This window comes from Physeter macrocephalus, chromosome 5 (assembly GCF_002837175.3).
Source record: "Physeter macrocephalus isolate SW-GA chromosome 5, ASM283717v5, whole genome shotgun sequence".
Taxonomy (NCBI): domain Eukaryota; kingdom Metazoa; phylum Chordata; class Mammalia; order Artiodactyla; family Physeteridae; genus Physeter; species Physeter macrocephalus.
The window spans coordinates 45,303,252-45,330,349 of NC_041218.1; the positions used below are offsets into that span (position 1 = coordinate 45,303,252).

At 39.6% G+C, this 27,098-nt stretch overlaps 1 protein-coding gene and 1 non-coding gene across 3 annotated transcripts; one reads left to right on the forward strand and one right to left on the reverse strand.

Annotated features, from left to right (window-relative positions):
• Window positions 1–3,908: 3,908 nt before the first annotated feature.
• On the forward strand, window positions 3,909–26,688 carry KBTBD2 (kelch repeat and BTB domain containing 2). 2 transcript variants are annotated; one of them, XM_007131167.4, is made up of 4 exons: window positions 3,909–4,332; window positions 15,886–16,398; window positions 21,624–21,789; window positions 23,992–26,688. In XM_007131167.4, the coding sequence occupies exons 2-4, from the start codon at window positions 16,229–16,231 to the stop codon at window positions 25,525–25,527; spliced, it is 1,872 nt and encodes a 623-aa protein (XP_007131229.2). In that variant the 5' UTR covers window positions 3,909–4,332; window positions 15,886–16,228; the 3' UTR covers window positions 25,528–26,688. The 2 variants fall into 2 exon arrangements, with proteins under 2 accessions (XP_007131229.2, XP_023984077.1); XM_024128309.3 differs by lacking the exon at window positions 3,909–4,332 and adding an exon at window positions 4,569–4,719.
• Window positions 22,308–22,380, reverse strand: TRNAR-UCU (transfer RNA arginine (anticodon UCU)). The gene has a single exon. It is a non-coding gene; the product is annotated as a tRNA-Arg (tRNA).
• Window positions 26,689–27,098: the final 410 nt, after the last annotated feature.

The following is a 27,098-nucleotide window of genomic DNA, read 5'->3' on the forward strand; positions in this document are numbered from 1 at the left end:
ATAGTACAGAGAGTTCCTTGTGTACCCATCACCCAACTTCCTACAGTGGTAACATCTTATATAACTAGAGTACCTTATCAAAACTAGGAGACTGACATTGGCACAGTGCAATTAATTAGACTATAGGCCTTACTCAGATTTCATCACCTTTTATATGCACTTATTTTTTGGTAGGTGTTATATGTAGTTCTATTAAATTTTATCATATGTATATGTTTATGATTATACCACAGTCAAGATACAGAAATGTTCTATTACCATGAAGAACTCCCTTGTGCTACCCGGTAATAACGATGTCCATTTTAACTAGATTTTCTCTGTATATAATACAGGGAAGCAAGATGGAAAGGGTATACAGTTGACCCTTGAACAACATGGGGGTTAGGGGCACTCACCCTTCTCTAAGTCCATGTACTTTATAGTGGGCCCTCCCTATCTGCAATTCCACACCTGCAGATTCAATCAACTGTGGATTGTGCACTGTCCCCCCTCACAGATGGCCTGGTAACTTCCTCCCCCAAATCCAAGGTTTTTAAATAGTTTAATTGACATTAAGACTATTTTAGATTATCTTAATATCTTAAATGATTATGATGTGTAACATCAGGAATAGTTAAGCAAAGATTCAACTTTAGAAACTGTGTAGTTGCATCTTTATTTTCCCAGGAAATCATGTCTGTTTTCTTTCTAGAATCATGACAATGTTTAAAATGCAGTCTTAGAAGGATTCTGTTTCATGGCCATTGGCACTTAATTGAAAGAAAATGCCTTATTAACTAATAAGTTATGCTTAAAACAATGTCATGTGCCTAATTTTGGATATAGATCACATGGGAGCTACTTTACATTGTAAAAAAAAAATAGTATAATAGCTAGAAAATACTGATTTATGATCTCCCTAAACTGGACTCTCCAACTAGCTGTGATTGTTCCGCTTCCAAGCTAAGAGGTGAAATCTGTAAAGAAGTCAAGGTCGTGTTGATGCTCATAATGCCAAGCACCCTATAGCTGTTCTACCACAGCAGCTGCAAGGAGTCAGCCTCCTCTGCAGCAGGTGCTTCTTCCTGATTGTTCCAGTTCCCTCTGAGGATTTTTAAGGGGATGGCAACTTTGAGGAGAGAAGGAATGGTAAACAATTACAAATATTTGAGGATAAATTTTCAACCTGTTCTTTTCCCAGTTAAAACACCAAAAAGATTGGCTTCTTTGAAACTCTAGAAACTTCAATCCAGGCTACCAGCCCACAGTGTTTTAAATGTTAAAAAGTGATGCCTTAAGTATTAACCAAGTTAACAGACTGCTATTTGTCTGACCCAAATAGCCTTTTGCTAGAGCTTGGAAAAACTAAGTCCTCACAGCTATAGTTGGCCGAAAGACAGTTCTAGAAAATGAGATGTATGTGAGAGTCAGCTGAGTTGGGGGTATGGAGTATTATCCTGAGAAAGCTTTAACTTTCCCGGAAAAAAAAGAAAAAGAAAAAGGTGGCTGAAGCCACTCCTTCCCCTATCTTCCTGCCTTGAACAACGGCGTGTAAAAACTGCTAAAAAAAAAAAAAAAATGAGTAAAACTGCTGCAACCACCTTGCAACCATGTGAGAAACGTCAAGAGAATCACAGAAATTGTGGCTCTCCTGTTCTTGAGCTGTTGAACCAACAATGACCAACCACCTGCAGACTTAGGTGGCTAAAGAGACGCTTCTTTAAGCCATTGCAATACGTTTTTTAATTCGCAGCCATATGCATTCCTAACTGTGCAGCTATTAAAATGACACCTTTTTAGTTAGTATTCTCTTTCATCCTATTAGCTACTCTCCCTATAGTTATTGCTATTACTATCTAGTCACCCTAACTGGAAAACTCAGTCATCCTTCACTTCACTTTTTTTTTTTTTTTTTTTTTGTGGTACGCGGGCCTCTCACCATTGTGGCCCCTCCCGTTGCGGACGGAGCACAGGCTCCGAACGCGCAGGCTCAGTGGCCGTGACTCACGGACCCAGCCGCTCCGCAGCATGTGGGATCTTCCCGGACCAGGACACGAACCCGTGTCCCCTACATTGGCAGGTGGATTCTCAACCACTGCGCCACCAGGGAAGCCCCCCTTCACTTCTTATTTTCCCTCATCCTCTTAGTAACCAAGTCTTATTATATCTAGCTAGTTTCAAGTCCATCTCTGCTTCACTATCCTCGCTGCCACTACGTTAGTTTGGACTCTCTCTCCACCTCCTGTCTGGACTAGTTTTACAGCCCCCTAATTAGATAGTTCCCCACATCCAGTCCAATATCCACCATGCTTCAGAATTATTTTTCTAAAATCTTTTAAGATACTCTCCTTCTTAAAAATCTTAAATGGCTCTCAGTCCTCTAGAGGAGGAAACACAAACTCCTTTTTTTGTTGTTTCTGCCTTCTTGTTTAGGCTTTGCATCTCCAGGATCCAGTCTGGCCCAGAGTAGAAGCTCAGGTGTTTGTTAAATGACTGAATCTTTTGTATGGCTTCTTTGTTGTTAAATATCAAAACACGTAAACAATCAGACTAAACAGCGTGATGGCATCCTGGATAGTCAATAAAGATTTGCTGAGTTAATCTAGTTTCTAGATTCTACTGTAAAATCCTTTATCAGTAGTCCCAGATATACACATCTTGGTGTGTATTTAGTTGATTTAATCTGGCCTAAAGAAAGAGGTTCTTCAGTAACGTGTACGCATTTAGTTTATAACTGGTCACGTACATCCTCCAGACTGGGCTTGCGCCAAGAAAGGAAGTTACGAAGGTGGGAGAAGAAGCCTATATGGGCATTTCTGACAATTTTCGATCTATGAATTACTGCTATCAAACGAGAGAGTAAATCTACGACTTCCTGCAGGATCGCAAGCCGTACCAAGTTAACCGCACCAGTGTGGGCCACAGCCTACAGCTGCTACAAAGGCTTCGCTTTGTGAAGCGGAAAGCTCTCCTTTGGAACTTACTGCGGGGAGCGGGTAGCCGCTGCATCGCAGCACAAACTAGCTCAAGGCTTCCCGTGCAGAGCTTCCCCAGAACTGCAGGCTCTTTCAGGTGCTGCTTGGCCTAGAGACCAGGACATGAAGCCTCTCTTGATGAGATCAAGAACACGGAGCGTGCTTTGATACGTGCAGAGCGTGCTTTGGAGAGTAGGGGTCGAGGAGACAAAGCCCACTCAGCCAGCCGCCCAACATCTCCCTTTCTTCCCTGGTCTGGTGGTGTCTAGTCCTCCTCATTTCCACTCCCCGACTCAGCCTGCAAATTTCTATATTTCAAGAGGGAAAAATTACTCTACGGCATAAAACCTGGTGCCCTGCTGTCCGCATTTCCTAGCACTGTATTTCTCCGGCCTCCCTTTTCGCCGGGCTAGGCCTGAAGCCTTCACCGCCCGAACCCCCTGGCGCCCCAGGCCCGGGCGTCTCGGGGGCGACCCCTCCGCCGCGCACGCGCCCTACGCGGGATCTCCGCTGACCTTCTCCAGAAAACCCCTTCAAAAGCGTTTCCACTTCACCTCGCGCCTTCCCCGCCCTTCCGGCCCTTCCTCCACGCGCCTGCGCGGACCCAATTGTTTTGGCTTTCCGGTAGGATCCGGCAAAGGAAAAGGGCGGGGGAAGCGAGGGTAAGGGCGGGCGGGGTGTGTGTGTGTGGGGGGGGGGGGGGCCTCTCCACTTCACCTCGCGCCTTCCCCGCCCTTCCGGCCCTTCCTCCACGCGCCTGCGCGGACCCAATTGTTTTGGCTTTCCGGTAGGATCCGGCAAAGGAAAAGGGCGGGGGAAGCGAGGGTAAGGGCGGGCGGGGTGTGTGGGGGGGGGGGGGCGTCTCAAGAACCCGGGAAACTGCAAAATTGACGTTTGTGCCGCTAGACGCGGGCGAGCAGCGGAAAGGGAAACCTGGCGAAGGCTGGCCCCCAGTCTGCTGTCCGCGCGTTCCCGGGCCTCAGAAGAGGCCCGCCAAGGGGGCGAGAGCGCGCCGCAGGGGCGGGGCGGGAGCGGCTAGCCGGGCGTTTCGCGGCCCCGGGGCTGACGAGGCGGCGCGGGCAGGCTGCGCGGCTCCCGGGGGAGGAGTCTGGCGGTGGTCGGGCCTTGTGGAGAGTGCAGCTGCGCCCAGAGAGGACGCTGCTTTCCGCTCAGGACGGACCGGCCGAGGGAGGGCGCGAGGGGAAACCGGAAGGAAGGGGAGGCGGCGGCGCCAGCCTTCCTCGGAGGGAAGCAGAAGCGAGACCCCGGCCCTAGTCGCGGCAGCAGGGCCACGCCCCCGCCGCGGCGCGTGAGGGGCCCAGTGTCTTCGTGGCCACCGACCGCATCGGATCCCAATCCTCGGGACTGAGGGACTCGGGTGAGCAGGGGTCGCCAGCGCCGGGTGGGGGTACGCGGGGACGACCTGTGGAGGAATTGGGGGAGGAGGGCCGCGGCGGGAGGGGGCTCGGCCCTTTGTGGCTCGGCGGGCGGGGGGCGGCGGCGGCGGCGGCATCTTTCAAACCGGAGACGCTTCCGCTGCGGGCGGGGGAAGGGCGCGGGCGGCTGGCGCCTCCCTCCACCCCCGGCGGCGGCCCCTCTGCGGCTCTGTCTCCGGCCGGTGCTTGGGGCAGGGGCGGCGGGGCTTGCCACTCGCGGGGGCGTTTCCGGCCGCGGGTCTCCCAGGCGGCGCCCTGGCCCCGTCTGGCGCCCGCATTGCCAAAATGAAGCTGCTTCCCTTAAGGACTCGCGACGTCTTCGCGAGACGGTGGGTAGTAGGAGGGCAAGACCTTTCTTGCATTTTTTTTCCCGGTACTTTTGAAGTAACCAAGAGATGTCTAGATTAACTGAGGCCCCATTGTGATTTACTGATGATTTTTAAAAGAAAGCAGAAATTGCCCTTTGAAACGGAAAATTCTGTACGTATTTACTTTAGACTGTGAAATCGCTAACTTATTTGAATTCGACCACCTTTCTCTCCCTATGATTTGAGAAACCGTAAAGTGGAAGAGTATCCCTTAGTTTGATGTGGAGCGGTTATTTTGAGTTAACGGGTTTTTTATTTCTCGTTTGTTGATATAAGATCTCTTTTTATACTACCTCAAAGAGAGAATAACATACCCTCCACAGATCTCTAGAATTGTCCGATGCCACGATTGCCCCTTCAAATGAAAATAGAAAAAGAATCTAAAAATGTAAAATTAACTATGAAAGTGTATGTTTGTGTGAAATATCTATCTTCTATGTCAGTAGTGTTATAAAAACGTAGGGTACAGGACTGGTCACGTGTTGTTGACACATGAATCTGTACGTCTGGCTCACTTAGCATTCAGGCATTCAGAAACAACCCTATCAGCAATGTGGGTCTGACTAAAATTTTATTTTGTTCTATTGAGGCAACCAGTTAACAGGGTGGAATTAAGAGTGGTTTTCTTTCTCTTTTCCTTTTTTTTAAGACAGGGTGGGTTTTTTTTCCCCCCCTTCCCGCTGTGTTGTGAATTTTTGCCTGAATTTGAGTGGTATGGACTTCAAATCTCGCAATTGTTAGTTAACCTTTGGTAAGGACCTTTTTCCTGACTTTTTTTTAGAAGGACTTTTTCTGACTGAAAGTAAATCGAAAAGTCAAACCAGTCAGTTGTTTTCCAGTCTTGATGATGTAGAATTTTCCTAATGTTAAGCTTACTTCTTCACTTTGATCTTTTGTTGGTCTAGTGTTTATTGAAGTCGCTTTAGATTGGGCCCTGAAATTCTCAAGAGGTTGTTGTCCCCAGTAAACAGTACAGGGCTATGGCATTTCTGTTGAGCTTGCTTTATAGTTTGTGCTTTTCCACATAGTTTATTTTCTCTACAGTTTTCTAAGAAGAGTTCTAAGTGCTATAACTCTTCTCTCCTTTTTGCTCTCATAAGCATTACCATAAAATCTGTTAGCTTTGATTATTCACATGCCCTTTAAGGAGATGGGTGGAAATAAAGGTGTCATAGTGCTTTAGTCCACACTTCTCCATATGTTTTCTTCTGGTTAATGGAAATACTGAGCTGTCTCATAAAATCCAAATAGTGAGCACTGAATGTGTTTAAAGTGGATGGTAGGGACTTCTCTGGTGGTGCAGTGGTTAAGAATCCACCTGCCAGTGCAGGGGACACAGGTTCCATCCCTGGTCTGGGAAGATCCCACATGACGCGGAACAACTAAGCCCACGTGCCACAACTGCTGAGCCCACGCACTGCAACTACTGAAGCCCGTGCGCCTAGAGCCTGTGCTCTGAAACGAGAAGCCACCGCAATCAGAAGCCTGCACACCGCAACAAAGAGTAGCCCCTGCTTGCCACAACTAGAGAAATCCCATGCACAGCAACAAAGACCCAATGCAGCCCCCCCCAAAAAAAATGTAAAGTGGATGGTAAATTCATAGAAACTTGAATGCAGTCACAAAAGCCAAAAGATACTTTGATTTTCGCAAAGATTTTACTCATATACTTAGAAAAGAGTTGTATTTTTTCTTGCTCTTGTTCCTAAGCGCAGGAAAAAGGATTGGTCCTGCTGTCATAAAAAATATGAATGAAAATGTCAGAGTCCTTCATTATATCTTAGTCTTATCATTTTCAGTTTTGTGGAGTTTGAATAGAGCAGATGATATTTAAGTAACTCAGGGTATTGGAAATGATAGGTTGATTTCAAGTCACTTTTTAAGTTGAAGGTTACTCCTGGTTTCCTTGTCAGATTTTTCAGTACCTAGATTCCTTTGTGGGGGAAGAAGGGATTATTTTAGAAAACTTGGAGAAAATGTAATCATTTAATGAGAGATGCTTTTTAAAGTCTTCCCTTTTTTTCTCAGCTCCACTCCCATACCTCTGACAAGTGGCAACATGTAGTAGGTTCCATGATAGGCAGGGGATTCTAAGTATTCCTCAGTTTACTCCCCTCTTTTTTTTTTTTAAAGAAACTGAGAAGTTTAAATAGTCATAATCATCGTTAAGCAGCTATGCCCTTAATGACCTCGTGAATATATTTACTATCTGGGAAATATTTTCTTCTGCTGTTGTGATTGAAAAAAATCATTGATTTGGTGGAAAATGAAATCCCATTGAAAACGTTAAGGTCAGTTTTGCTTTAGTCTATACTTCTCCAGCTTTCTTAAGTCCATGCAGAGCTGAGAAGAAAAGAGAAAAGTGATATCCAAAATAAAAGGACATACTACACTCATATAATTATTCTATCACAGATGGTGTCTCCTTTATGTTCTTGTTTAATTTTTTTAAAGTGAGATAACTTATTATTCATAATGTAGAACAGAAGCTTATTCTTGTGACCTGAATTTACTTAGGGTACTGAGCATAATTAACGTGATGGAGCCATGTAGTTTTTTCAGTATAGTTGGAAAGGAGGAGCACAAGGGAATAGACCTAGGCTCTGAATTTGATTAGAGGAAGCTGTACTGAAATTTATCAAACTTGATACATTATTTAAAAGGCAAGGTGTTTGGTCCTTTTTTTTTTTTCTTTGGCTGCATTGGGTCTTCGTTGCTGCACACAGGCTTTCTCTAGTTGTGGCGAGTGGGGGCTGCTCTTCATTGTGCTGCGCCGGCTTCTTGCAGTGGCTTCTCTTGTTGTGGAGCACAGGCTCTAGGCGCGCGGGCTTCAGTAGTTGCGGCATGTGGGCTCAGTAGTTGTGGATCTCGGGCTCCAGAGCGCAGGCTCCGTAGTTTTGGTGCATGGGCTTAGTTGTCCCGCGACATGTGGGATCTTCCCAGACCAGGGCTCGAACCCACATCCCCTGCATTGGCAGGTGGCTTCTTAACCACTGCGCCACCAGGGAAGTCCAGGTGTTTTTTAATTGATGCTTGTCACGACTCCAAAAATTTCTGTTTGTGTAGTGGTTGACAATCAATCTGAAGATCAGGTGGTCTTCCAAACATTCTCAACTGTCAGGGTTGTTTTGGTAACTTGAAAGCAAAGTATTTCTGGCACCAGTATTTTGTCCTCCCTAAGGAGAAACCTGTTTTCTCAGTGAAAAGAAGAAAGGCTTGTTTTATGACTGGTATCATTTAGTTTTTCTGCATGGGCATCAGCCTTCTCAAGGTTAGTCTTTGTTGTACTAGTTGGTTTCATGATTTGTACCATCAAAATACTCCCTAAAATCTTTGAATAAATTTCTTTTATCTAAAATATCATTCACCCAGCGTGAAAAGAGAACTGTGTTTGAGTGTTGAGACCTTGTAATTGGGACCCTTAGACCTGTATAGGTGTGAAGTTTTGAAAGTGGGGAAAGTGCTACAAAAAGCTTGACCAGTGAGTGCGTTAATAAAAATAATTGCAAATTTTTTTGCACACAGTAGTAGTGTTGTGTGTCAGGCAGCACTGTTCCAGGCTCTTCATAGAACTCATTTAATCCTTAATCCATTGAGAAGAATTCTATTTTTATCCCCCATTTTACAGATGAGCATACTACATGACAGAAAAAGGTCACACAACTATTAAGTTACAGAACTGGGATTTCAACCCAAGTAATTTGGCTCCACAGTTCATGCTCTTAATTTTTTGGCAATACATGACATTCAGAATGCCCTGGCTTCTAACAAAAGTTTTCGATCTTCTGTATTGATGACATTTGTGGCACTGGAAGATGGAGCATCACCTAAGTTAATAATATACAGCTTGAAAATGCTTCATACAGATGATAACCTGTAGCCCACTGCCCTTCCTTTTTATCACTGTTTTATCCTTACTGTGTAATTTTTGTGCAGTCCTTGTTTGCAGCCTCCTCCCCATCTTTCTATCCTTCCTCATTTCACATATATAGCTCAGTTAATTGCCGAGCAGTCTCATATTTACAATCAGTAGCTATTTAATCCTTTATTCTTTCCTTTATCCTCCAGGTCTTCCCTGTATAACATTGGAAAAGCTTGTTTTATATCTGTTTGAGTTTCTGTAGCTACTCTGTGGAAGGGCACTACAAATGACACACCTGTGGGAGTGAAAACTAGATTTCAAAGTGAAGTTAGACACATCTGCTTCCCCTAATAAAAAACCACTGCCATCAACCTCTGAAACCTGTGAAAGTATTTGGAATTATTATTATTATTTTTTTAACATCTTTATTGGCGTATAATTGCTTTACAATGGTGTGTTAGTTTCTGCTTTACAACAAAGTGAATCAGTTATACATATGTTCCCATATCTCTTCCCTCTTGCATCTCCCTCCCTCCCACCCTCCCTATCCCACCCTGGAATTACTTTTTTAAATTTTAATATTTCATACCTTTTTCCAATTAATCTTGATTCCTGTTCCTTGAATATCAGTATTTAGATCCTATAAAATTTATTGTTACTATTATTTTTAAATTATGAGTATTATAGTAGCATTTACTTTGTGTAAATTTTCTTTGCAGAGACACTTTTGGGCATATTTTAGCTTTTGCAGCCTAAGGACTTCCAACAGTTTTTTTATAGGAAAGTGAAGTGAGGATTTCAGACAACCAGCTTAAACTTCTGGAGTACAACTGACCCTTGAACAACTCGGGGTTGGGGCACCAACCCTCCTAATACTAGAAAATCTGCATGTAGCTTATAGTCAGCCCTCCAAATTCTATGTTCTTCCATATCTGTGGTTCTGCATCCGAGGATTCAACCAACTGCAGATCGTGTAGTGCTGTAGTATTTACCACTGAAAAAAATTGGACCTGTGTAGTTCAAACCCGTGCTGTTCAAGGGTCAGCTGTACAGGTACTTTGAAAGTTGGATTTTTCTACAATTTGATTCTGTGGTGAAAATGAGAAACAAGTTAGCTCTGTGAAAATTTACTTTATAGTCGCATTGATTATTCAAAGGGAGGAAAACCTATTGAGATAACTTTCCATAAGAGGTGTTTCAGATTTTTAAGTAGAATTGTATATATTGATATGGATTGTTGACTGATTTAATCCTAATGACCATTTAATAACAGAATGTTTGTTTTTAAACTGTTTTGTGTGGTGCAATTCACTCAGTAGAATCTTGGAGGCTTGGGTATCCTAGAGCAGTGGTCCCCAACCTTTTTGGCACCAGGGACTGGTTCTGTGGAAGACAGTTTTTCCACGGGTCGGGGTGGGGTGGGGAGGGGACGGTTCAGGCGGTAATGCTGCCCTCCTGCTGTGTGACCAGGTTCCTAACAGGTTGGGGACCAGTACCAGTCCATGACCCGGGGATTGGGGGCCCCTATCCTAGAGAAAATGTTAGGATCAAAGTTTTGGCTTTTCCTTTTTTTCTCTCAATCTCAAGCAATTTATAAATTTTCTGCTCTTATAGGAAGCTCTTAGATTTAAAAATAAGTTGGTCTTTGTTCTGTACTTATTTGCAGGAAGTCGGTAAAAAGGAAAGGATCTCATCCTATGTATAGCATTCTAACCTTACTCATTGCTGTTATTTTCTGCTATCAAACAGATCAATCAAAAATATTGAATTGAGTGCAGAACTTAGAAAAAAAAGTAAGAATGTGCATAGTTTTAATGCCAGAGTACATTGTACTTTATTAGATTCTGAATTTCGTTATTGTGTTTGTATGACTCCCATTTAATTCTAATTCTAGTTGGTTTTTTTCACTGTGGAATATGTTCTAACAACCAGCTTTAAAATACAGGACTTTTCTATTAATCTTGAGGTGCCTGGTACCAGGAAATGTGGCAAGTAATAGTGGTTTCCCAGTCTTTGGCCCTTGGTTCATCTAATGAGTCCATGTGTTCAGTAAATGTCTTTACACATTGTTTTGTATACATCTTCTATTTTTCAATTGTATGTAAATATGTTGTAGTTGATTTTTAAAAAAAAGTGTTTTTGACTCTAAAATAGTTTTTTCTCATTGTGAGTTTTTTCCAGCAGATTATCTTTAGGAAAAAAAGTCCTTTTTTTCTAAGCTTAATAAAGGATTTTCACACTAGATTAAAAAAAAAAAGTGTTTCAGAAGTCCACTGAGGGGCTTCCCTGATGGCGCAGTGGTTGGGGGTCCGCCTGCCGATGCAGGGGGCGCGGGTTCGTGCCCTGGTCCGGGAGGATCCCACGTGCCGCAGAGCGGCTAGGCCCGTGAGCCAGAGAAAAAGTCCACTGAGCCTGTAGTAAGTGAGGAAGGTGGTTGTGTGATTAGGTAAGAGACATTAAAATATTTCAGTTGAAACGTGGAATATACACAGGTTAGATTAAGAATTATATTTAGGACTTCCCTGGTGGTGCAGTGGTTAAGAATCTGCTTGCCAGTGCAGGGGACACGGGTTTGAGCCCTGCTCCAGGAAGATCCCACATGCCGCGGAGCAACTAAGCCTGTGCGCCACAACAACTGAGCCTGCGCTCTAGAGCCCATGAGCCACAACTACTGAGCCCGCGCGCCTAGAGCCGGTGCTCCACAAGAGAAACCACTGCAATGAGAAGCCTGTGCAGCGCAACGAAGAGTAGCCCCCGCTGGCCGCAACTAGAGAAAGCCCACGTGAAGCAACAAAGACCCAACACAGCCATAAATAAATAAATAAATTTATAAGGATTTTATTTAATTCAACTTTCAAGCATTTGAGGTTTGTGCTTTTTCCTTGTTCATGTGATCTGAAGGGAAAACAATCTTCTAGGAAAAACAGCTTGAGATATGTATTTTTGTCACTGATTTTTTTTTTTAATTTCTTAATATTTGATCAAGAAACAGCCTAAAGCAGAGATTGGTACATTTGGCCTGCAGTCTGTTTTTGTAAATAACATTTTATTGAAACAGTCATGTCTATTTGTTTACAGGTTGACTTGCTTTCAGGCTACAGTAGATTAAGCATTTGGGACAGAGACCTTAGTGGCTTGCAAAGCCTAAAATATTTTGTCTTTATGATGAGAAAAGTAGTATACCTTTTGAAAGTTTGGGTTTTTAAATTAAATAATCATTGCATATGTTAACAAAATTCAGAAGGTTTAAATAGGTCTTCAATAAGTTTTTCCTTCCTCTGCAATGTGAACCACTGTTAGCAATGGGGACAAGTGCCAGTTGCCTCCTTTCCTCGTTTTATTTGTGCTACAGTTGTTCTTATGGTAAAGAATAAAATTTTCTTGTATTATGTCTCTATCAAAAGTTTGGAAATGCAAGATCATGACAGCTAGATTTTATTCATTTGCCTGCCTCTTTTTGTTTTTGAGTTTGTCTAAAATAATTGATTTTTAAAACACCCTGTTTTTAAATGATAGTCGTGTTTTGGCTGTAGTGAGAGTAAATGCACTTGGTGTCTTGGAGCTCTAGTGGTTGGCAACTCTCAGTCTGAGTCCTTAGAGTACAATACAATGACCAGCCCTTAGTAAATACTCAAACATTTGTTGAGTTAAATTTAAGTCGCCATTAATTTATAATAGAAAATTAAGTAAACAATTTCAGTGATACCTGAGAATTACTAAGTCTGAGGATGCTAAATTCTACAGACAACAGGGAGTATGACTTTCTTTTTTGAAACTAATTTTAGGTATAACACAGAATGATATATGGTACAATATATTTATTAAAAAGGGAAAATTTATAAAACGTGTCAAATCATTGGTTATTAAGTAATATAGTACAGATATTGTGAAATGTTTCAGAGTATGTACGATATTGATTTTAAGGTTTTTATTTTTCTGGAACAAGTTGGGAAATTAATTATTTAAGTTTTATTTTTAGGAGAGAAGGAATCTTGTTATAAAAAATATGTTACAGGCATTTTAGGTGGTTGTTGTTGATCATCTTAAACTTTGCCATTTTTCACATTTTTATTTAATATATTTTGAAGTCTATGTTCCCAGAGAAGGGACACTGAATTTTATTTTGGATTGTACTAGATACAGATCAGTTTAAATTAAGTTTACTTAATACGATGTCTGAATGACTTTCTGCCTATTTTAATATTAAGATATCATAAATAAAAATTACTTTATTAGGAAGAAATGTACCCTAGATTTCAAAGGAAGGGGTGGGAATAGGGTGTATAAAGCAGTGACAATGAGATTATATAAAGTTGGCTCGCCATGTGGTATTCTAAAAGCACACTTCAGTTTTAATAGTTTCATGCATATGATAAAAAGAAATCAAATCTAGTAAAACTGAGACAAATTCAATGGGGCTCAAAAAAGTCACTGCAGAAAAATCAGGTCATAGTATGAGGTCAAAGAAATGACCAGAGTGAACCTATACAGCTACCCTGCAGGGAATTCTGGAGTCTAATCTAAATCCATCCCTGCACTGGCCACCAGTTCCTGTCACCTGGTTTAAATATGGATGGGGGGGCTTCCCTGGTGGCGCAGTGGTTAAGCATCCATCTGCCAATGCAGGGGACACGGGTTCGATCCCTGGCCCAGGAAGATCCCACATGCCGCGGAGCAGCTAAGCCTGTGCACCACAACTACTGAGCCCGTGTGCCACAACTACTGAAGCCCATGTGCCTAGAGCCTGTGCTCCACAGCAAGAGAAGCCACCGCGATGAGAAGCCCGTGCACCGCAATGAAGAGTAGCCCCCGCTCACCTCAACCAGAGAAAAGCCTGCACGCAGCAACGAAGACCCAACACAGCCAAAAATAAAATAAATTTTAAAAAATAATAAATAAATAAATATAGATGGGGACAATTTTGGGTCCTGCAGCTGGGGTGAGGACTTATAGTCTATTAATACATGCATTTCTGTAAGATAAATTTTTAGAGGTAGAATTGAAAGATTGAGGTTTTAAGCATTTTCAATGCCAAATATATCTTCTATAATACTTCATTTGCAATCTGAAATTCAAAAAGCTCTTAAAATCAAGTTAAAAATTTTTTTTTACAAAACTTGACCTGAAGTAACATAAGACTGTATGTAGTATTGTTTTTCACACTGTTCATATTTCCCTCAGTGAGAATAGTAGGATGTTCAGTTCTGGAGCTCTGCCCCAGACCCTTTGTAATACATGATATATGTATCACCTTACCTCTGTAAGATCTGAAAAATTCTAAATTCTAGAACACAGCTGGCTCCAAGAGTTTGTTTGTTTTTGTTTGTTTTTGTCTGCATTGGGTCTTCGTTGCTTGAGCGTGGGCTTTTCTCTAGTTGCAGCGAGCAGGGGCTACTCTTAGTTGCGGTGTGCGGGCTTCTCGTTGCCGTGGCTTGTCTTTGTTGTGGAGCACGGGCTCTAGGCACGTGGGCTTCAGTAGTTGTGGCACGTGAGCTCTAGAGCGCAGGTCAGTAGTTGTGGCGCACAGGCTTAGTTGCTCCACGGCATGTGGGGTCTTCCTGGACCAGGGCTTGAACCAGTGTCCCCTGCATTGGCAGGCGGATTCTTAACCACTGCACCACCAGGGAAGTCCCAAGAGTTTTGATTAAGGGCTTGTACGTATGTATCAACTTATAATCCTCTGTAAGAATGCTCGTTTTCCCACACCCTCACTAACACTGGGCCTTGCTGCATTGTTAATATGTGAAAATAGCCAGTGAGTTTAGGTATTATTAGCTTTAGAGGTTATAGTAGTAAACTTAGATTTATAGTGTAACTTTCAGATTTGGAAGAGCAAAGTCATTACCTTAAATGACCCAAAGTCTCTGCCTTTGCACCTGTTTTAGTTACTTCCATATAGTTAACTTGGCTGGAAATTTGACAGTCTACATCAAGTTTGCAGTTCATGTAATAGTATAGTTTGGCAGGAAGTACAATGTGATCTTCTCTTTGACATATGGATGATATTTTTGTGAGAAAAAGTATTAGTGGTTCCAGTGATGGTCAAATATATTTATAGGTTTCATGTCAACAGCACTTTGTGATTATGGAACTAAGAGTCATCTGATTAGGAAATAGGTGATAGTTTTTAACTGTTATTAGCACTGTGTATTCTATATGTTTTTCCTGATTTGTAATTCCTTTGCCATATGTTGTAAATACTGATTTCTAAATAACATTTTAAATTAAACTTTAATGCAGCTGGAATTTCTTTTGATGAATGGTATGCAGTATGACGAAAACTTAGGTGGGTTTTTTTTTTTCCTCTAGTGGGTAACCAGTTGTTCCAACGTTATTTGTTGAAATAACCCAGTCTTCTAGTTTGAAATGACTTGTTTATCTTTATCATATCTAATGTCTTTTTTTTTAACATGGATGTATTGTATTTACTTATTTACTTATTGTATTTACTTATTTTTGTTTACTTGGGTTTATTGTAGAATTGTAATACATTTTAATATTCGTTAAGAGTATGAGGAAAAACTTGTCCTCCCTTCCCCTCAAATATCTTGGCAGTATTTGTGATGAATCTTCTGCAAGTTAGATTTGTATTCAATTTACACATTTTGAGAACATTCATATCTGTATAGTATGAAGTCTTCATGTAGGAATACATTTCTCTGTTTTATCATGTTTTATGTTTCATTTTTCAGTAAAATTGTATGTTCTTATAAAGATTTCTAGGAAGGAACCACTGTACAGAGAGATATGTTATATTTATCTCTGTTACAGGATTGAACTGCAAATTTTATAGTTTATGCTTTGCAAATAAACAAATTCAATCTATTATATAGTTTAAGTAATTTAAATATAAAGGCTGTGTGAATACATTTAAATTATACTCCCCAAATGAGAATCTCCTTGCAAGAGAAAGGAGTTTTTATTTCTCTTAAATTACAGTAATGTATTGCTCCTAAACAAATAAGTAGGAGATTTGTCTTTGCTGATAATTGAAATTATTTATTTTTAAAGAACTTTTAAAAAAAATGTATGCTTTTTGATGTGTTCCTTATTTTCTAGAATGTTTATATTTTGTATAGAAGGCAAAAAATTAAAACCACAAATAAACTTGTTAAATGTCCCTTTTCTCATGTTTCATTTTTATGGTAATGTCTAAAGTTGAGCTTCAAAAAAATATAATTCATATTTAAGTCTGCGATTTTAAACATTGTATTCTAAAAATGTACTGACCTAGATACTCTAACTGAACTTTTTTTTCTTTTTAGTTACTCCAGAGGATCCATAGAACATAGGATGTTGCCACAAAATCTACCTCGTGTGTTATTCTCTTTCACTCATGAGTTGAACAACAGTTACAAATTTGAGCAAGATATCTGCAGACTGTATTGAAAAACTCTGAAGAACCTAATTAACACAGGATGACCTGGTAGTGATTCTAAGCCTAGAAAGATACTGCTCATTAGTGAATGTGTCAGTCTTGGTTCTGAATGCTGCAGATAACAGCAAGCAGAGTTTCTCCTTTCTTTATTTCTGAAGCATTCACTTGACCTTCCATCAGTAAGACTGACTTTTCTAATCTGTTCCTGGATATATTAATGGAATACAGTCATGTCCACTCAAGACGAGAAGCAGATCAATACTGAATATGCTGTGTCCTTGTTGGAACAGTTAAAACTGTTTTATGAACAGCAGTTGTTTACGGACATAGTGTTAATTGTCGAGGGCACTGAATTCCCTTGTCATAAGATGGTTCTTGCAACATGTAGTTCTTATTTTAGGTAAGTACTGTAATCTTGGTTAGTTTGTAATTTCAAATGCAGAATGTTAGCTTGTTTTAATCTTTTAATAGGAATTCTTTTAAACATTTAAAATTTTAAAAAAAGGTGTCAATGTTTTGCTTAAATTTTCTATTTGGATGATATAGTGCTGTCAAATCACCTCCTTGTGTGTGTAAGTAAGGGGCAGGCGAAAGAAGTTTTTACAAAGGATTAAATACAAGAAATTTCTTGAAATTAACTAAGGTAAAGTTCTAATGATGGGGAGGCAAAAAGGTTCAGAATACTATTTTTTCATTGAAAGAGAAAGAAAAACGAATGGGGTAATTTTCACTTTTAAGATTTTAAAATGTTAAATTTAGAAAAGTCATTGTTTATAAATTTAAGAGTTACAGGAGGCTTAATAATAACTTTTAGAAGATAATTGGGGCTTCCCTGGTGGCGCAGTGGTTGAGAGTCCGCCTGCCGATACAGGGGACACAGGTTCGTGCTCTGGTCCGGGAAAATCCCACATGCCGCGGAGCGGCTGGGCCCGTGAGCCATGGCTGCTGAGCCTGTGCGTCCGGAGCCTGTGCTCCTCAACGGGAGAGGCCACAACAGTGAGAGGCCTGCGTACCGCAAAAAAAAAAAAAAAAAAAAAAAAAAAAAGATAATTGGTACTGTTTAGACATGTTAAGGACTTTTATTTCCTTTACAAAAATGAGTTCCTTTTCTCACTCTTGGTTTCTTTCATCATTTGTGCTATCGTTTTAGCCGTACCAGACTCCTTGCCAGATTGAAATAGTTAATAATTAATGTTTTTGTTCTCTATGCCTCAGAATTTATAAGTTGATTTAGTTATTTGTTTGCTAATTACAAATAAATAAAGTTTAACTTTACATTTTTATGATCTTTTGCAACTTTTAATCTTTTTAAGGTAGGTTTCCCTCTATTATGTGTTTCATGGGAGGAAAAGAATTAATGCGTAGAAATTCCTATATTTGGTCTCTGCCCTTAGGTTGAATTTTTACTTAATATTTGAAAGGGACAGGGAGAATAAAGATGAATGAAATGTGGACCAGTATATTCCTGCTACAAATCTTAGATGGCATTAAGTGGAGATCAGCAATGAAAGTTATTTTCTGCTGCTCCTTAGTGGCAGCTGTAGACAGGACAGGTTTAACCTTGACTTTTCAAGGCTAACATACACGAAGGTGTAGAAACTTAACATTCCTTAGTATAACACATCTCATGATGATTATAGAAGTTAAGGCCCAAATGTCAGTTGCCTTGCTCTGCCTGCCATTGTTTCAGGTTTAGCTGTGGATATTTCATGCAATTTCAGACATTGACTTTCTTATCTTAGGAAGCTTAGCATATTTGCAAACAGTGGTTCTAGAGAATCTAATGGATCTAGAGGATGCTCAGAATCCTCTTGTGCTTCTACAAATAGAGATTCTTGGATTTCAAACCTAGAAATTACGATTCAGTGGGTCTGAGTTAAGAGTTTCAGGATTTGTATGTTTAAGAGCTTCCCAGATGATTGTGATGGTTAGGTTTTTTTGTTTTTTCATATTTATTGACTTAGTAGATGGTGTTAGAAATTCAAGGTTATAAATTCAATCAAACCTGGGTCCATTAGTTCTCCCTTTTTAATGGTTATTAATTACAAATTGATTATCCATTATTGGAATGAGCTATATGCTTTAGTTGTGGATTTTCAGATTGATATTTGTAATCAGAGTAGAATCTTTTGTGGTAATATTTTAGCAGTCATCTTGTGTAACTTTTAAACCTTTGCAGAAAGTCTATCTCCATATTTTCTGAATTGTCATCATCTTTATCAGGAAGTAACACGTGGGTTTATGGATTAGTTATCTTACCTTTTTTCCTTCCTCGCTAAGTCTGTTTTTTATTGTATAGATAACACACTATTCTTTAAATTCTCTAGCCATGAGGTTATTTATTTATCTTTAATTGGGTTGGAATTGGTTTTCCTGAAGACCAAGAAGTTTAAGTATTTCATTAATGTTACAATCTTAAAAACGACACATTCTCTTCAAGGCTGCTGTTATTAACTTATTACTAGCTAGTTCCCTTCTTTAGCATCCTTGGTGTTCTGAGAGAATATATTCTCCCTAAAGCAAATCAGATACTAAGAAGTAGAAATAATAGTAGAAAGAGTAGTCCTATCCATGTTTGGGCTTAAAGCCATCCATCTTTAAAATCCTGTGTATGGGCCAGTTTCATAATCCACAAGATGAAGACACATATATTAATTTTTCCTCCCATATATATCTTTTCTCTGGACTGGGTAGATTATTGTTATTATATATTCCCACAATAATAACCTGATTTTCTCCCAAGTGTTCTTCAACTGGATTCTGCTTTCAGGTTTGTAGATTTCGGTATCCTTACATATAATGTTGCTATCAATCTTTATCATTAGAAACTTACTATTAGAAATTTTGCCTTTTGAAATAGATACATTCCTCCTTTGTAGTTTACCAGTTCCATCCCACTAAGAATCAAAAGAACTTCTGAAATCCAGAGAATCTCTGAAATGGTAGTTTCTTCTTCTTGGTAACATATACACTTCATTTTAGACCCTAAATGAAGGGGATTACTTGAGAATTACTCAACACCTCTTCCACTATAGTAATTTAGCCTCCTATAATATTATGCAATTCAGTATTTACTCTTTCTTTAAAAAGTCTGTTTATAATCAAGTTGGCTAGGCTTCTACTTAATCTTTGGTCTTCGGGAAGCATACTTCCTTCACAGAAGTCCATCATTCTGGTGTCATAAACCATAGTCTAGAATAACCAGTCTCAGTGTCATCTGTATAGTCAGCTGTTCCCTTGCCCTACTTCCTCTTCCAAAGTTAACTACCTTCTACTGGCACAGACAGAAAAGCACATGACCCCTAAATCTTCCATTTTTACTCAGCGCTCCTATAGTTCTTTTCAGGTTGCTTTTGTTATTTCCCATTCTCCCATGTCACACAAGTGAAGCCGGTAGCAATTGGTGTTTTAGAGTTTCTTGTCACATCTTGGGTATTTTTCAACAGCACTTCCTAATCTCTGTTACTTGGTTGGGTTTATTTATGGCCATTCTGTATTCTTTGGGAGGAAGTTATCAACCACCCTGATTGATGTTTTTGCCACTCTTCCATTCTCTAACTGCCTGAAGTTTAGTTGCTGTTCTTACTGCTCATTCTGAGCTACACTAGAAATCACCAGTACCTTCCTAATTGCTTTTGCAATGTTTGTTATCCTTGACTTTACAGTTTTGACACCCTACCTCTCTTGCCCTGAGTAGCATTGTACTGACTGGCTTGTTCTTATTTCTCTGATGAGTGTTTCTCAACCTTCTGTCATTCTTTTTTCTTCTAACTGAACTCTACCTCAGGTTGGTGATTGGGATTCTGGGTGGGTTTCTTTTAGTTTTTTAGTGTCTCTCAGATAACTTACTTGGCTTTAACACATGTCATTTTGTATATAATTCACAGTCTTCTGCATTAATGCCTAACCTTCAAAGTTCCAGTTGTATTAAATACTTAACTGATTATTGTATTACTTCCATTTGACTCAGCTGCTCGCACCTCAAATTAAACATATCTAAAATTTAACTCACCTTTTTTGCAAGATTAACTGTTTTCCTTGACCTTATAATTTTTCTCTCAATGGTTAACAATATTTTTTTCAGATACTTACTTGAAAATAAACAGCTTTGATTCTTTCCCTGTTTACTTCCTACTCTAGTCTATTCCATACGTTCAGAAAATCACCGGATCTTGTTGGTTTTTTGTAAAAGCTTTTGTATCCATTTCTGCCACCCTAGCTCAGGTGGTTCTTACTTCTAATCTAGATTATTGCAGTAGCCTCAGAACCGTTTTTGCTATCTCCAGCCTTTGGCCCTTGAGGTCTGTCAGTACAAAATATTCATCCTAGAATACATTTTATTATGCTAATAAATCCATGCTGAAAACCCTTCAGTGAACCCTTCTTCACTGTCTACAATAAAAAGCTCAGACTCGTATGTCTGTGTGTGTGTGTGTGGTTTTTTTTGGGGGGCCATGCTGAGGTGCTTGCGGATCTTACCCCAACCAGGGATTTGAACTCGGGCCCCAGCAGTGAAAGCACTGGGTCCTAACCACTGGACTGCCAGGGAATTCCCTCCTATATCTCATTTAAAAATCCCTCTGTGGGACTTCCCTGATGGTCCAGTGGTTAAGACTCTGTGCTGTCCATGCAAGGGGTGCCAGTTTGATCCCTGGTCGGGGAACTGAGAATCTCACATGCTGCGCAGCCAAAAAAAAAAAAAAAAAAAAAAAAGCCCTCTGTAATCTCACTGCCACTCATCTTTCCGATGTTTTGCATGAGCCCTTATGTTCAGCAATGTCACTGGGAAAAACAGTTATGTTCTACGCTGATTCACTATTTTATCCATTTTAAAGCCTTTCTCATCTTCTTGTCCTTGAGGTTGCCCAGGCTAGTTCTTGTGCTACCCACTTATGATCACTATAGGCATTTCTGTACATGCAACAATATTGTTTTGTTTTTTTTTTTTACCTCTTCCATGTATATGGGCATTTTACTTTGTATTCTCCACAACACTAATTGCCTTTCCAGCATATTTTCCTGCATGTAATTTTTAGGAAACTGTTCTGCATATTTTTAGGAAATCATTTGAGTAAATGAAATTTTTAACGGCTTTATTGAGATCAAATTTACACATGATTAAATGAATTTTAGTATATTTAAAGGGCTGTACAACAATCTTTACAATTTAATTTGAAACATTTCCATCACTTTGTGCCCATTTACAGTCACTCACTGTTCTTACCCACAGCCCTAGGTAACCACTAATCTCCCTTCTGCCTCATATTATATTTGCTTTGGGGGGACCTTTCATATAAATGGAATCATACAGTATGTGGTCTTTTGTATCTGCCTTTTTTTCACTGAGCATGATTTTGAGGTTTGTGTTGTAGTACGTATAATAGAGTTCCTTTTTATTGCTGAATTCCTGTATGACTATAAGGATTAAATTAATTTTGATGTTATCACTCAGAATGGCACGGTGGAATAGTTTGGTATGGCTTTGGCACTGGATTATAATTTTCTGTTGTCTCCCTTGAAAGCTTTCCCTATAAGTTGTCCATCAGCAAATATCCTAAATAAACATCCCATGTTGTCTAGTTTTTCTTTTTAGCCTTACATTTGTTTTCCCCATCTCTACTGTAGGGCCATGTTCATGAGTGGACTAAGTGAAAGCAAACAGACACACATACACCTGAGGAATGTGGATTCAGCCACCTTACAGATAATAATAACGTACGCATACACGGGTAACCTGGCAATAAATGACAGCACTGTAGAACAACTTTATGAAACAGCTTGCTTCCTGCAGGTAAGCAGTTTTTTCAGTGTCTTATAGCTGTGTAATTTTATTGCAGATTTTAGAAGGTAAAAGTTTCCTCCTCTTTTTAAAATACGTAAAGGAAAAACAAAAGGATTTGATCAGCTAATAAACTTAGTTTTATGATGGGAACTTGACTAAAAAGATAGGTGAAAATTTCATATTAGTTTCATATTCTGCCTAATATACCACAGGATTTAGATTTCAAGTAAAAGAAAATTTTAACAGCATTTGTTAAATTTAAGTGCTTCAGTTTTTTTTGGCTAAAAGCTTAGATGTGCTAATTTTTGATGGTATTTTCACAGAAAATGTCAAGATTCTTATGGAAGTTATCAAACATAAATGTTTATAATAGCCATGAGACCTTACTGAGCTATTAAGGAGAATTATTTCAACTAAAATAAAAAGTGATGATTGATATATTTACATATGATAAACTATTTCACTCTGTGTTTCCCCTTCAACTTTTTTTCTTTTTTGGCTGTGCCGCGTGGCTTGCAGGATCTTAGTTCCCCAACCAGGGATGGAACCTGGGACCCCTGCAGTAGAAGTGCAGAATCTTAACCACTGAACCACCAGGGAATGCCCCCCCTCTCCCCTCAACGTTTCTTTTAGGAGGAATATAAAAATATTTTCCTCATTTTCTCCAAAGGGAGAAATAAAGTTTCTCCAAAAGGAGAAACTAAAGGTTAAATTCTGGGAGTACAGTTCATGATACCTAGTAGGTACTTGATAAATGTGTGCTGAAAAAATGTGAATGACGCTGGTCGAATGCCAATTTCTGGGTGTAACTCTGGGAACCAGAACTCAGTCTGTCCATGCCTTAAGTACCTGTCTTCCTTTTTAGTTCTGTATTCTCCCCCCCCGCCCCCCCCATAAATTGTGCAGTGTCCTACTATACCTATAACTGGGGACACTGAAGCCATGGTAGCTTCCTGGTGCTTTAGAATGGAAGACATTCACATCCTAAATCCAAACCTAAAAGGGAGAAATGCCTACTGTAAGAACTGTCTTTCTTCCATAGCTTATATGTTTTCATTACCTTTTTAAATTTTTTAGCAATTCTAAAAGCACGTTTTTTTAGAATTGCCAAAAAATTGAGGAATTTTAAGAAATTTGGATTCCAGAACACTGTTATTATAGGGATACCTTTCCTTATAATTTTTTCTGTCATGTTAATGAAACCTATAGGCATATGCTTGGCCAAGTGCAAAACAGGACTCTGCCTCTGGGAGTAAGTTGCCCTGGCAAGCCTGGGAATGTGGCATTTTGTGACTACCAACATGGCTTTTACTATTAACCACATGAAATGATGTTTTTATATGCCAGATTCTGTACTAATGCTTTATAAGGTTCTCATCTAATCCTTAAAATAATCACTTGTAAGGAAGGATTTCCCCATCTTATACAGGAGAAAGCTGAGGCTTAGAGAAGTAAAGCTACTTGTCTGGTATTGTACAAGTGTTGACTGGCCAATCCAGGTTTTGAATCTAAGCAACCTGACTTCTTATCACAAACTGCTTCTAGTCAATCATTGGGACGCTGAATAAGTATAGTAGGTAGCACTTCTGACTCAACTGAGATCTACTGTTACTGAAGAAACAACAAATGTAGGAAAGAGTGGCTAAGATGGGTCGTTTAAATGTAGGTACTTTGTAATTGCACATGAATATACTCTTTTGATTGGTTATCCTACTGCTCCACATAAGAAAGGCAATAACTACTGTTAGGCATTGTGTATGATTTTCTGCTTCTATATGACTGTCTTGTCCATGTTGAGAAAACCAGATTCCAGCTTCTCAACAGTAATCATCTCCTGTACTGATTTACATTGTTTTCATTTGGTTCTCTCAATTACGTATTTTGCTAGGCTCTAAAAAATACATAACGTATGCATGAATTAATTTCTTTCCCTTTCCCTTTAAGACTGTTTAGGTTTTTAACAGCCTATTTAATGTTATACTACTGACTCCTAAATAGGGCAGTTAAGTAGGCCACTGGACAGGAAGACGGAATGCAAAACTATGCATAGTCTTCTAATTTTATTATTACTGGAAGACATTATCTCTTAGCCCAAACGTGTGTCTAAAAATAAAAACTACAGTATAGGGATCTGATTAATATACCTGTGTGTTACATAAAAATAAAATTTGTCTAGCCTGCCTTTATCAGCCTTTTTTTTTTCCATTTTAGGTAGAAGATGTGTTACAACGTTGTCGAGAATATTTAATTAAAAAGATAAACGCAGAGAACTGTGTGCGATTGTTGAGTTTTGCTGATCTGTTCAGTTGTGAGGAATTAAAACAAAGTGCTAAAAGGATGGTGGAGCACAAGTTCACTGCTGTGTATCACCAGGAAGCTTTCATGCAGCTGTCACATGACTTACTGATAGACATTCTCAGTAGTGACAATTTGAACGTAGAAAAAGAGGAGACAGTTCGTGAAGCTGCTATGCTGTGGCTAGAGTACAACACAGAATCACGATCCCAGTATTTGTCTTCAGTTCTTAGCCAAATCAGAATTGATGCACTTTCAGAAGTAACACAGAGAGCTTGGTTTCAAGGTCTGCCACCCAATGATAAGTCTGTAGTTGTTCAAGGTCTGTATAAGTCCATGCCCAAGTTTTTCAAACCAAGACTTGGAATGACTAAAGAAGAGATGATGATTTTCATTGAAGCATCTTCAGAAAATCCTTGTAGTCTTTACTCTTCTGTCTGTTACAGCCCCCAAGCAGAAAAAGTTTACAAGCTATGCAGCCCACCAGCTGATTTACATAAGGTTGGGACCGTTGTAACTCCCGATAACGACATCTATATAGCAGGTGGTCAAGTTCCTCTGAAAAACACAAAAACAAATCACAGTAAAACAAGCAAACTTCAGACTGCCTTTAGAACTGTGAATTGCTTTTACTGGTTTGATGCACAGCAAAATACCTGGTTTCCAAAGACCCCAATGCTTTTTGTCCGTGTAAAGCCATCTTTGGTTTGCTGTGAAGGCTATATCTATGCAATTGGAGGAGATAGTGTAGGTGGAGAACTTAACCGGAGGACCGTAGAAAGATATGACACTGAGAAAGATGAATGGACAATGGTAAGCCCTTTGCCTTGTGCTTGGCAGTGGAGTGCAGCAGTTGTGGTTCATGACTGCATTTATGTGATGACACTGAACCTCATGTATTGTTATTTTCCAAGGTCTGATTCATGGGTAGAAATGGCCATGAGACAGACTAGCAGGTCTTTTGCTTCAGCTGCAGCTTTTGGTGATAAAATTTTCTATATTGGAGGGTTGCACATTGCTACCAATTCTGGCATAAGACTCCCCTCTGGCACTGTAGATGGGTCTTCAGTAACTGTGGAAATCTATGATGTGAATAAAAATGAGTGGAAAATGGCAGCCAACATCCCGGCTAAGAGGTACTCAGATCCCTGTGTTAGAGCTGTTGTGATCTCAAATTCTCTGTGTGTGTTTATGCGAGAAACCCACTTAAATGAGAGAGCTAAATATGTCACCTACCAATATGATCTGGAACTTGACCGGTGGTCTCTGCGGCAGCATATATCTGAACGTGTACTGTGGGACTTAGGGAGAGATTTTCGATGCACTGTGGGGAAACTTTATCCATCCTGCCTTGAAGAATCTCCATGGAAACCACCAACTTATCTTTTTTCACCGGATGGAACAGAGGAGTTTGAACTGGATGGAGAAATGGTTGCACTACCATCTGTATAGTCAGGAGTTCAGGGAGTGCACGCCTGATCTATTTGCTTTGTCATTTTCTTTGCTAAATGAGAGAGGCTATGAAAGGACTGAATATGAGTACATAAAAATCTATCTTTGATAAATTTTATTTTTATGCCCTACTTAATATTTGCATCAGTATAATATATATCGGTGAGTCTTAAGAAAGATATGCTTCCATAATATGAAATAGATTATCCAATAATTGAGAAACTTTTATGTGTATCATGAGAGCATAAAAATCTGGATTATCTAACATTGTTAGCCCTGTGTATGTACAGTTCCAAAAGTTCTCTTATTAAAGTAGTTTCCTGTTCCTAGTGTGGTATATCGCAAATTATGCTGAGGTTATTTTATTATATGTATTTCATTCCTGTGCTTCTGTTCTGAAGTCCTGGAATACTTTTTTCGGTGTAGTTAACTGAGCTGCACTTAACACTAATGTCCATGTTGGTATAGAAATGTTGTCTAAATCCTATAGTTGAGGAAGATCTTCCATTTTATGGTATTGCACAGGGAAAGTATGACTGCAGGATCAGTCTAAATATTAGGTGCATGTATTCTCTTTTCACTAACTTATACTTGTCTATCTAGAATACAGGTCTTCCAATCAGCTGGTCATTTACCAGGTGTGGACTTAAGTTGCTGGGCTTGCAATAAGAATTGCTAGTCCCTCATTGTGCGGGTCTGTGTGGAGCTTTAATCAGTAAATGCCTCCACTTTCTGTATTACATTAACATTGGCTCATGCATATAACTACCTGCTGCTGTTGTATTATTTCTCCATCTTAAAGATTTAGAGTGGGTTAACCAGGTCATTACATCTTAATTTAATAACAAACATTACTGTAGAGTGATTGTGTATAGATATTCGTTAGCTGTCAGGGTGTGTTTTTTTTAACCTGTTGTGTGTGGGGGGTAGGATTAGAAAGGTGAACTGTTCAGGAATTCTCTGCACTAGCAGTGCAGAAGAGCAGATAACTAGTGCTGCTCTGGCATTAATCCCAGGAACCACTAGCAGTAGCGGGGTGCCGCCAATCTAACATGAGCACAGGTGCTTCATGACAAACATTACTAGCATGTTCAACTGCATAATGTTCTGGCACTGTATTTTGAATGACATTAATTTATTAAATAAATTGTATATATTCAATATCTGTTTTTCTTTTGTGATGGGAATTGTGTGCTTTTAGTTTTATGGGGTCAGCTTAGTTTGTTACAGGTGATTTCTTCAGAATTTTGTTGATTATATATTTGTCTGATTTGAGCCTTACTGTAGGAACACAAATTACATAAAAAGAAAGAGGGAAACCAGAGCCTAATGTTAAAAAAAAAAAAAAATTTTAGTTATCTGAATGGGCCTTGTCCTCTTTCACGTACAGTTTTTTCTGCCTCAAACACTCTTCCCCTTTGACTGGTTAGCTCTCAGGTGATTATACATCCTAGTTTGTGCCTGTTTTCCCTTTCACTTTGAAAAGTGTCCCTGTTTGGATAGTAAATGATATGGTAACCCTGGTTGAATTCAGTTTACACTTCAGGTAGCTTCCTCCAACTGGCTTAAAA

Excerpts from the sequence above, each read along its gene's own strand:
- KBTBD2 (XM_007131167.4), top strand. The coding sequence starts at position 16,229 with ATGTCCACTCAAGACGAGAAGCAGATCAATACTGAATATGCTGTGTCC. Across the intron at positions 16,399-21,623 it reads ACATGTAGTTCTTATTTTAG|GGCCATGTTCATGAGTGGAC; the intron begins GTAAGTACTGTA and ends TCTCTACTGTAG. Across the intron at positions 21,790-23,991 it reads AAACAGCTTGCTTCCTGCAG|GTAGAAGATGTGTTACAACG; the intron begins GTAAGCAGTTTT and ends TTTCCATTTTAG.